Source organism: Hesperophylax consimilis, chromosome 12, assembly GCF_061612785.1.
Source record: "Hesperophylax consimilis isolate HC1 chromosome 12, BYU_Hcon_1.0, whole genome shotgun sequence".
NCBI lineage: Eukaryota > Metazoa > Arthropoda > Insecta > Trichoptera > Limnephilidae > Hesperophylax > Hesperophylax consimilis.
The window spans coordinates 13,906,948-13,919,248 of record NC_142847.1 but is presented as its reverse complement, the minus strand read 5'-3'; the positions used below and the strand labels follow the sequence as shown (position 1 = coordinate 13,919,248).

Below are 12,301 nucleotides of genomic sequence, written 5' to 3'. Positions count from 1 at the left end.
GCACATGAGACACACACACCAGCCACGAGAGACCTCACACAAACAAATTTCAATCTACTTAACATTAATAAATTATCTAGTTCTAACGTACCGACTACTTCATACAACATCCATTACGCCTGCTAATAGCATGGTAGAGTATGTACTTACTCCTACATTTACAATACCTGTTGACGTATTATTATTGTTGATTGTAGGAAATAATATTCATAAGTATCCAATTACCTCTCTCGCCAAAATCTCTGTGCGTTCCATTAGCGCTGGCAATAATAATTATCATTAACTACTCCGTGTCCTGTCTTAGTTTATCCGTGTGATTTCGGTTAAGGTTTCCTAGACAAGCTTCTAGTCAATTGAAAGTAGGTACTTATCTACATAATTATTATTATTATCATATATTATATCACAAAAAAATGGTATAATTTTTTTTTTGATCAAGGGAAAATTGATCCCGAATAAATATTTATTAAATGAGTAATTTGTGAAATTACAAAAAATAATCAATTTCAATCAAAATTTACTTGCGCACGTCAGGAATTAAACCCGCGACCTCCAGCTCGCCTTACCACTCGACCACGGAGGCCGTCCGCAGAACTGTAAGCTCTCGACTATGTATCCAGAAGTCGCGGGTTTGAAACCCAGATTTCAAATAATGTCTTTAATTTATATGAGAGGCTTATTACAACAATATAATTAAAAAAACATAGTATTTATAACTTGTTTCAGAGCAGTAGATAGTTTTAAAATATAGAAAGTGGATTTTTTTTGGCTAAATTCACTTTTCAAATTAAACAACTCTATCTATACATATACCTATCTATCAGTTTTATAGTGCGATCGAATAGATTGCTAGATTGTATTGAATATGGAATAATAATAATATTATTGAATAGATTGTATTGGTATGGTAAGAATTTAATAAAACAATCATAAAACAGAAGTTGTTTTTCATCTTTGCAATTTTTTGTTCTCGCTTTTTAACAGTGGTACTCCTTGCATTTACATTTTATGTAAATAAATACAAGTCATTTTAAGTTTTAAAAGGCCCTTTCTTGTATAGTGGCACGCAGGATGGATGAAAAAATAATTTAATTTTGATTTTGTTAGGAATCTGAAGAATGAAACAAAAAACCATAAAAAGACCGTTATCAAATTAAATCGCGAATCTAAATTTAAACGGGAATTTATAAAAATGTCACTACGCACTCTGTATCTTTTAGCTTTTCTTGCAGTTTTTACATTCGAAACATCGATAATACGATAGTGAAAAATACATCCAAACTTGTTCTCTTATGATTAGAATCTACGTGTTGCAATTAAAAAAAAATCGTCATATTGGCAATCCTTTCACGTGATGTTTCAAAATAATACCTTGTTGTCAGAATTCGATGGCTTACAACAACTAATATAAAAAAATACTAACTCCGGTTGTATGTCTGTAACTCTGGTTCAATGAACTTCAGAACTTAGATTTGCTTTGAATTTACTTGTGTCATTTCAAAATTGGAAGTATTGGTTCGGAGAATTCAGACAAGCGATAAAGTACCTACTAATAATATAATATTTTTAAGAGAAAATTTATTTTATTTGTCTATTTCAAAATTGGAATTAATTTGTCGAAATTCAAATTATCCGTAATTTTAAAACTTTTTGATGAAAATTTGCACACTTGACGTTCAAAATAAGAGGAAAATAATAACTGTCTACATGAAATTTCAAAAAATTCTGCGTGTCGCCCGGGCAACGCCGGGGAATTCAACTAGTCTCGAATAGATTTGAAAAGGTAAAATGTTTATTTAAAAGGGGACCCATGGAGCGATGGATTTAACAAAATAAATTTATATTACACAGAAATATCACTGCATTGCATACTCGCCCACTGTAAAGGTTTTAGATTTTCACGTGAAAAACGATCACACGTTATTTCATAACTTTGCCATAGTAACAATATTATGATAATCGCAATTCTACAGACATGGTATGTTTCCGAATGATTGCACGACCATGGGTCTGCCCACGGGGCGATGGTCCTATTAATTATAATTATTGTTCAAATTGGATACGATGAGACCATCCCACGCATTAATAATTGTAATTAAAATTGAGCGTCACTCGGAGAGCATCTTTGATGAGATAAACAGACACTGCATCCTCTTTTGAATCTTTCATTAAACCCAAAAGCTAGTGATAATCGACATAGTTTCATATTTTAATCGAATATGACCAAAATTGGTCAAATCCAAAAAGCATTCGGTTTTTCTTTGTTGGATAAATTTTCAATTATTCAAAATCAGATTTTTCAAAGATGACGCTAATTTAATAATATCACTTAAGGCGATGCACTACCTAGTAATTTAAAATCGTGTGTTTTTGGTTTGAAAATTTGGTCGCCTAGAAATGTTTCAGATGCTTTAATTAAATACTGTGAGTAGAATACATGAAATAATTTGAAATAATCGAGTATTTTTTAGATAAGTCTTTTTATAAGCCCAGAAAAAAATAATGTATAGGCCTATGAAAACTGCTTTAAAGTTCAAAATCTCCTACTTACGAACCCATTTTCGGTTATGGTTTTATTGTATAATGTGACAAATTAAGTTATTTATAAGATGATCGAAAACATTTATATATTTGTGCCTGAACATCCACAAAATAAAATAAAAGGAACTTTTTGGCCATGCTTTTTTCTTGCATAGATCAAAACAGGTGGATAGTGTGAAGCGGGTTTTTAACCCTTATCGCCATCTACGTAAGGTGTGTTATTGATAGCGGCTCGATTCAAAATATTACACGACGTAGTGCATCGCCTTAAATATTCGTTTTGAAAGTTATGCTTTAAAATATTAAGACGAATTATTTGTTTGCGCCCGTACTTACGAAATATGAATAAATAGTTTTTTTCCGTATGAAAACTCTATTTTTTCAAGAAAGGCATATAAATACAATATCGTATCGCTGATTCAATCTAAAATTGCATTTGCATGTCTTATTTGAAAGATTTTAATTTTTATACGGACAAAACTACTTAAGTATTCATATTTATATTGTGTGAATATGAATAAGTCCATTTAAATATTTTATGAATAAAGTCTTTTTTATGTTATGCTTAATATTAAGATGAATTATTTAATACGCAATATGAATATTTATTTATTTTATTTATTTATTTATTAATTTAGATTTACACACAGTACAATATGATACAAGATATAAATAAAATATTTTTATTGATTATAGATTATTGTACCTTATCAGGTCGAAATTATTGGTTCCTAACTAGGCAAATTGCCCGTTCCAAGGAACCAAAAATATATGAAAGTAAGTGTGTGATAATATATCTCATTATGTGGTATTATGACTCATAAAACAAAAATAAAAAACAATCGATCTATATAATAACAATAATGATAAGTAGAGAGCGAGTACATTATATTGAGTATGTGTTTTCTTATCGAAAGTAGCCAATTGGGTAAGTAAGGATACATATGTAGTGTCGTAAAATAACTGATAAAAGCATATTGTAAAACAAACATTAGTGTACATGCTTGATAGATTATAGTAGAACAATTTATATCTCGTGTACAATATCATGGTGGTGTTATGACTCATAAAACAAAAATAAAAAAAACAGTCGATCTAGATTATAATAATAATTATAAGTAGAGAGAGAGTACATTATTTTGAGTATGTGTTTTCTTGTCGAAAGTAGCCAATAGAGAAAGTAAGCATACATATGTAGTGTCATAAAATAACTGATAAAAGCATATTGTAAAACAAACATTATTGTACATGCTTGATAGATTATAGGAGAACAATTTATATCTCGTGTAGATTAAAATAATAATTATAATATGAATAAATAGTTTTGTCCGAACACAAACTCAATTCTTTCAATAAAGGCATACAAACCCAATATTGGATTGAATTACTGATACAAATGGTAAACGATACCTCACTAGACCTAGTTTGTAAACAAGTATTTTTCAATAATTCCTTTTCTTTTTCTGTTTCTCTGAAATATCTGTGTAGGCACTAAAAAAAAGAATACCTACTTACTTTTCTCAGGGCAAAAAGTCTTGCCCCGGTCCTGTTGCAGTTGGCACATTGGCAGTAAATAATGACATCTGACACTGACAGTTACATTGTTTATAAAGTTTTATTGGTCGTTCTCTCTTTGGACAGTGGGTACTTAGCAGTCTATTAAATCATCCAATTAGTCTCGCTCTCACATCCTCTTGTCTGAGAACAATCATGACAATAAAACAATGTGTCGTTTTGCCAAAAAATATTAGTTTCGTTTTCACAATGGCTTTGATTGACCTTTTGTGTTCTCCAGTAGGTACCATTACACCAAGATAGACTTTTCAGAGTTAAAAATGGCACTAGGTCGAGCATCTATATTATGGACATATAAAAAAGAAGGTAAATATACAGAAAATTCGGTTTTTAGTAGTTGAATAATATTGAGAAGTAAGTAGATATTTGAATGGTAGCAGAAGTCGGGGACTCCCGAGGAAGACATGGCACGATCGAGTGAATCAGATACTTGAGCCATGTCAAGATGTATGAGATGATGTATGAATGTGAATGAGGCAAGGAGTTTGTGCCAAGACCGAGTTGTTTTGCGATCTGTCCTTTCTGCCTACCCGTGCGGAGAAACGGTGTGATGGTTAGTTAGTTGGATTGATCTCTTAGCGTCCATTGTTATTGATGTGAAAGTTTTAGGGTTAGGTTTTCTCGCCTCTTATTTAACCCAAAATATTAGGTTCTTAGTTTGGGTTTGGTTAAAAAAATAAATTATATGGGTTAGTTTGGGTTTAAAGTCAGAAAATTAAATACTCTTTTCCTGTATCACGCAACCTTACAAGTTTACAAAGATAATATCCTAAACAAAACCGTACCATTCAAAAACACAGCAAATCTCAGGCAAAAATACATGTTACCAATTCCGATTTGTAAAAAAACTTTGGGCCAGCAAAACTACAAATACTTAGGAACAAATTTCTTCAATAAATTGCCAGAAAATATAAGATCACTAAATGATAGTTTCAAAGAATTCAAAACACAATTAAAAAAATATACTGAAAACCTAAACTAAATAAAAAAACGTAATTAAATAAAAGAAATACAAAAACAAAAATTTAAAAAATAAAATAAAAATCTAAGAAAGTAAACAAATAATACCTCATCCCATACACACAAGCAATTGCTTATTATGGGAGAACATTGAAAAATAATAAATATTAATCATATCATAACATCTTTTATCTTATTACTAGTGAAATATATATGTATATCACACACTGTAAATTTTTTTATTGAATAAATATTATAAAAAAATACTATTTTACTATTATTGGGTATGTCAAAACATGGTTTGAAGCAAAAAGCGTCAAATTATCAATTTTTTTTAACAAAGTAGCTACTAAAATTGTGCACTATTTCTCTATTTCCGGAAACTGAAATACTTACTTCTTATTATTAACTAACTGATACAAAGTGTTTTCAAACTAAAAGATGCATATTAAACGTCTCCCTATTTTCTGTTTATTTATCAAAAAGAGAATACCGCACAAGTGTCTCAAATAAAAGTCTGTGTCTCAAATACAAGTCTGTAAAAGCCCATTAGGGCGTGTAATAAATAAATAATAAAAAAATTAAAAAAATTAAAAAAATATGCCAGTGAGACAACGATATCCCCAAATGGGGTTAAACGGCCGGCATAGTCCAGTGGTAACGCATTGGACTGCCATTCCGAAGGTCGCGGGTTCGAACCCGGCGTGCGCAAATAAATTTTATTTGATTAATTTGTGTTATTTCACAATTAATTAATTAAAATAATATATAGTATATTTGAGGCACGTTCCAGAGTGAAAGATACTACCAGTATCGCCCTGGTGTAAGACCACCATTCAGAATTGAAACGTTGCTCCAAATGGCTTTAGCCGTGTTTAGTGACTAGATCTGAATAGCCAGGTACTTTCCAACCTTCCTCTTTCCCTTCCCCACTTACCTTCAGCCTCACAACATCCACCAATTGGGGATGCCATAGTCTCACTGGCTCCAGACGGGAGCAGTTGGGACTCTTGTGAGGTATTCACTATAAAAAAAAAAATAAAAAAAAAAAAACAAAATTCTTATGTTGTGAGATGGAAGAAAATGAGGAAGGGAAGGAGATGGTGAAGATGAAGGTTGATTGACTGGTTTTTCTGGTATGCTCACCGAACATGACTAATTTCAAGCAACATTTCGAATCTGAATGTTGGTTCTTTCAAAAGGGTGATACTGAGAGTATCTACCACTCTGGCACATGCAGCAAATATAAGATGGGGTTATTATTTCATAATAAATATATTTGAAAACACAATTTATTTGTGCCGGTCGAGATTTAAATCCGTAGTCAAGGAGCTTAACCGCTCGACCATGAAGACCATTGCAGAGATAATGAGAGACCACCATTTAAAATCAAAAGATTTCATGAAATTGTTTTCGCAATGATTAGTTGTTATTTTTACTCACCCAATGTTACTTTTCCATCCATACATATCAGAGAGTCACACCCACAATGTAACGCAATTACAATAATGGTTTGTTCTCATTGATTCCAGCTTGCCGGGAGAAGTGCCAGGCGTGTGGTTTGGGAGCCGTGGGCCGGGGGCGATGCTTAGGGCTCTGCCCCTCCTACACCGGGAAGGAGAACCCCTGCCAGCCTCCCAGGAAAATCAATGACGTCCTTTATGCAAGTATATTGCTCCTTTAATCTCTGATAATAAGCTTAGCATGTCTATTACATTGCTGTTAACCTTTACAAATTTTTTAACGCAATCATCCCGTCATGCGGCACATTTTGACACAATGTTTGTTTTTTCAAAACTTCATGGAAAACATATTATTTGATATCCCTGTAAGGAGATAGCTGCCGATGGTCATTGTTAAATAGTATTTCTAACAGGTGAATGGTACTATACTATTTCTGCAGAGTTTTAGTGATTTTACCTTTTTCTCCAACCACCATTTGCCTTTATTGCTCCAAAGATTCTTCTTAGGTACTTCTCCCCAAGTAGTTTTCATTTATTATTTTAATGAGCTCTCCTTTCCTAAACATTTTTAAAACTTTCAAAGTAACTCTTCTAAAGCACCAGCTAACATTAGGAAAGTATAAAACATTGCACAAAATTGCTTACTGCAAATTTGCTGATCAATAAATAAATGTAAAATTATGTAAAATAAAAATACTCATATCTATTATATCTTTTTATAATAAATTTAAATAAGCTGAATAAGGGAAATGGACTTTATGTCAGTTCGTGCAGTTTTGCAAATTACAATACAACAACAGAATGTGTAGGGTTTCATTATTTCAGGGAGTAAAAATCAACATAAAAATAAAATGGCTGTCAGAATAAAATTTTCGCCAGCAGAGTCATCCAGCACTAGTAAACTGCGACTGGTTTAGTATATGGATGCGCATACCCCGTAGACGATCTTCCTCTGACTGACCTTACTCTTTTTATATTCTTCTTGAGGGTCTAACACTCTAAGTCAAGTCGGATACATGTTTTTATAGAGATTTGATTTGATCTTGGAGTCTCGATTTGATGTGTCTTTGAAGAATATAGCATCATAGTACTTGGCCAGGGTGATTCTTCGCTTTATTCCATGGGTTCAACCATCTTACAGTGTGTCGAGAGTTTTGAGGTAGATAATTAAACTCACCCATAACCCAAAGAAACTTCATAACCGCTTCACTAATCTAATCTTGTTGTTTTTTATGTTCCAGGTGATAATAATAGGCTGTAGCATCGGCTTACTCCTGTGCATCATGTTTGCAGTGGGCGGCTTGCTGTGTGTGCGCATGCGCCACAAGCGCAAGGACAGTCTGCCTAAACAGAGCCCAAAAGCCCTGAAGAACTTCCACAAGGAACTCGACAAATTCAGGGTAAGATTGAATAATATAAGAGCTATTTGAAAAATTTTCTCCTATTAAATGTTTACATGAAAATCATTTTCCCAGATGTTGCTTGCAACACATTTTTAATCGATTTAATTTCAAACTCTGGTCTTCTCAATACTACATCGAAACAACTTACATCAATATAATATTATGTAAATATCATATTGATGTGAATATATGATATATGTATATAATATTATTGTAAGAAATTTACGTTGATGTGTACATTCACAAACGTAATCGTAATGAATGTGCAACTGAAGTCTTGTGTGAGAGAGACGGTATGAAAGCAAAACAACTGTAGGTACCCATAACTATATTTAAAAAGTATTTGTTATCCCCGTCATCTGAGATAATATTAAAATCTATTGACTTTTCTCCGACCATTCCAATATATCCCAGTTTACCTACACAGGGCGAAGACATTACAATAATCAAATCTTTGTGTTCCTTTCAGCCCCATGCCTACACTTTCTTGGCCATTTTAAACAATGTGAGAAGACAGGTTCGAGAGATGCATCGAGCTGGTAACACGGATGCTGCCGTTATTTGCGGGTAAAAATATCACATTAACTACTGTGCGTGTATTATAATAATGGATGCTTAAAAATATTTAAACTATGCTGACTAAATTTTGCCCTCGAATTAGCCAATGTTACAGATAATTCTAGTGTGTACCAACTGAGTATGTTCTCTATTCTGCCAAAGGTACATTTTTTGTCATAAAGAAAACATGTGAAAGGATGTAAAATCTCTGTATTTTAATTTTTAGTTTTGACTCATGTCAGGGTAATGTAAACGTTACAAAAGCTTTACCTATCAATATTATGATTCGGTAATCAATAAAAAAACGATCGACCAATCTGCACTCTGCTTTTCTTAAATATGAAAAATATGAGTGCACAATAAATTGCAGCAGAACAGCCAGGTTCCAGGTTTAGATAAAACGTTCCATTATTGAACAGAATGTTCCATTACTGAACGAATAATGTTCCATTATTGGACATAGAAAAGGATAATTATATTGTTATTTTGTTGCAGGCGCTCCCTCAGTGACCTGGCTAAGATCCTGATGCTCCTGAACAGAAGAGATGTTCCTGTCATCCCGCCGGACTGGCCCCGGTTGGCCAGTTGGGCAGAACGGTAAGCTAAACTCAGATTTTACCCAGTAGAAATTACTGAACAGAGTTCCTCATAACTACTACGTATTTTTTAACTTATTTCCATACCCACTTCTTTTGTTGCCGTATCATACATGCAATTTTGACAGTGTGACCTTAGGTATGTCTTACGTGATGTTTCGCAGTCGGTAAAGTGAGTCGTGTAATTTCTATACCCGCTATATCAACTTTCATTGATTTGGAGAAAACCGCAAAAAACTGTCACATCTCTAGCGTACATAAGTAAATGCATTTAAATTTTTTATATAATGAATTGGAGTAATAAAATTTCGAAAAGCATTTATTTTTCTATATATGTCTAGCAATAATTAAGTAATTTCGATAAATAAAATGGATATAGCGGATTTTGATACTCACTTCGTGATTTTGAAAGTCAACTGAGGCGACATGGCGGGTTTAGAAACTCACGCGTAGATCATTTTGACACACGAGCGTGGCGTCAGAGCGGCGGCCATATTGTATTTTGGCAAAATAACTGCTTGTGATTCGTTGAATCCGATATAGCGGGTTTTGATAGTGACTTTCTGTATGATATAGCGGATTTGGTTTCTCACTCGCAGTTTTAACATGGTTTTTGGTCATGATAAGGAGGGTTTTGAAACTCAATTTTAGGCTCCTCTTGTTGCTCGCAAAAATGTGAACAAGATGTCATACTCAGATCATTTTGTCAAAAAATCGGATATAGCGGGTATAGAAATTATAGGATTCAAGTCATCTAAGCTCGTCCCGTCCCACTGGCTCGGTATCCGTACCAAATCGACAAAAACCGGAGACCCTGCGCAGAAAAATTCCACAATGGCTGCTCTACAAACCATAGTGAACTTTACTTTTCTGCGCACGGTCTCCAGTTTTGTCAATTTTTTACCATTACCAAGCAAGTGGGACAACGGGCCAAGTTAGCCCTTGAATCAAAACTACTTCTTTTGACGTCATGCTGTTTACTGAAATCAGAATTATTTTGAAGATTGCGAACAACTGACATAGTTTTTTTGTAAGACGCATACCTTATTCAGCAATAAATAAGATCATTGAAAAAATCCCATGTAGATACATTCATAATTGAATTTACCAAAACTTTCCTTCATGAAAACATTAACATTTTTCTTTATTTTTCAGCCTCCTCGAACGAACCTGGGTGCCTCCTCCGCAGCCCCCAGTTGGCCAACTGATTCAGTTCCTCCAGGCCCCTTCACAGAAAGCAAACACCTCCCTAGAGACAACCCAGTCCACCCCAATGTCAACCCTAAAGCCCCCAGCTTACGAGGTCTCGATCCACAACCAAGACAGTCCGGCCTTCCGAGACTTCTCCTTCAAACCGGACTGGAGCCAGCAGTGGGAGTTGTCTCAGGAATCTGTCATGGAGAGACCTAGCATCCAACATGCGGATGCTTGGCAGAGCAGACAGGAGGTGCAACAAAATAATTTATGGCTCGATGATGATTTTTTCCTCATCAGCTTTAGGCCACAAGATGAGATTGTCACTGTATTATAATGATGTGTTTACCCTGTATTATTTAGGCTTTATAAAATATTAATAATAATAGGGACGTGTCGTTCCGTCCATAGAGAATGCAAAGCTTTACATGCCCCATGAAGAGAAAGAAATTTAATCTTTGTTTCACGGCTGTCGCATATATTTGATGTGATCCATTGTCGAGTATGTAATTCATCTAGTTTCTATAAAATACATACATTTTGTCAAAACGTGCAGTGTGGTGGCATTGACAATTATACTTGTATTCTTCTTTTCTTAGGGCATCAACAGCTTTGCAACTACATACTATGAACTTCATGACCCTGATTAAAAGTTTCACTAGAGCAAAATGCCAAAGACCAGTCTAAAATATGATTCTCTTAAGACTGGTCTAGTATGTAATAACTTTGACACCGAGACCAGCCTAAAATGTTATGTAATAATAAAATTAGTGTATTATATATAATGTATCAGAAAAGTGGTGTGTGTTTCGTTTCACATGGGAATTTTCTAAAAGGACATCCTGCGTTTAGAATGATATCAGAATATTAAATGACATCTAAAAGTACGCAGCATATAAGTAGGGGTCTTTTAAAGATTATCGCTCAGCGAAAACTTCATGTTTTTTAAATCTTTTAATATTTTTTTAATAAACAAACATTTTCATTACTCTACATCATTGAAAGTAGTTCATGCTTCATTTACTGTAGAACTTTTAAAACTGTAGCACCGTATAAATTTAATTTACGTCATCATAAAAAAATACAAATCGATTAATGTATAAGTAACTAGTTTTAAAGTTGATAATATAAAAAAGGTTAAATTCAAATTTTCCCATTAGAGATACCTGTTTTAAGTGTGTTTTGATTTTTTATTTATTATGTTGTCATCAAATCAAATACATTTTATAGATAATTTTAAATGTACATAAAAGATATTAAATAAGTATTCTTTGCAATTTTTTTACACCTCCTTTTAGAGTAGGTACCTATTGTTTTTAATAGAGAAAAATATTTTTTTATATGAAGGTACACTGCACAAAACACCAAATAATTTTATCTAGTCATTAAAATTGTGTTTTATTTTTTATCCCTTTAATTGATGTAAAAATCAAAATAATCTAATAAAAAAATTATAATTATTTGTGTTTTTTTTTGTTTTCCCCAATGACAGCTTGACACGTGAAAGGCGGCAAAAGAAGGAAATCGCCAACAAACATAAACCACTTTATAAATTTGTGCTGAATGAATTTTTATCATACTGTACAAGTTGGACGGTTCAGCTTAAATGTACCTAATCATGTTGAATACTGCATTTAAATTTGTTACATCAACCTAAAAAGCCCTGGACAGAGCATCAATTCGATTGAAATTGAAGCCAAATGTAGGGTGACAGGAAATTGCCTGGCAGTTATCTTGTATTGATAAAATTTTGAAATGATTTGTATGCAAAATGGTATAAAATTAACTATTTCAATTTCATATATTGTTAACCCGGAGGCTGCCGTGCGCATCTATGTTTGATTCAAGATTCCGGGCCCTCGCTGCCACGCGCAATCATACGTGATTTTAATTTCATCTTGCGATATCTCGGAACTTTCTGTATAGATGGCGCAAAACTCAGGCTTAAAAAATAATTTGAACCTTTATCTAGCGACATCTCTACACAGATGTGACAAATGATTTTGTTTAT

The 12,301-nt window shown here is 33.3% G+C and overlaps 1 protein-coding gene across 6 annotated transcripts in view; it reads left to right on the top strand.

Moving 5' to 3' along the window:
* Positions 1 to 11,499, top strand: part of T48 (FU domain-containing protein T48) — a 62,381-nt gene extending 50,882 nt beyond the window's left edge. For 5 of the 6 annotated variants that reach the window (XM_089637724.1, XM_089637723.1, XM_089637726.1 and 2 more), the window contains exons 3-7: positions 6,609 to 6,739; positions 7,781 to 7,939; positions 8,412 to 8,509; positions 8,996 to 9,097; positions 10,252 to 11,499. In XM_089637724.1, the coding sequence (XP_089493850.1) occupies positions 6,609 to 6,739; positions 7,781 to 7,939; positions 8,412 to 8,509; positions 8,996 to 9,097; positions 10,252 to 10,627 (866 nt within the window). In that variant the 3' untranslated portion in view covers positions 10,628 to 11,499. Of the gene's footprint in view, positions 1 to 6,608; positions 6,744 to 7,780; positions 7,940 to 8,411; positions 8,510 to 8,995; positions 9,098 to 10,251 lie in introns of all 6 variants that reach the window. The other variant, XM_089637728.1, reaches the window with a different exon arrangement.
* The last annotated feature ends 802 nt before the right edge of the window (positions 11,500 to 12,301 follow it).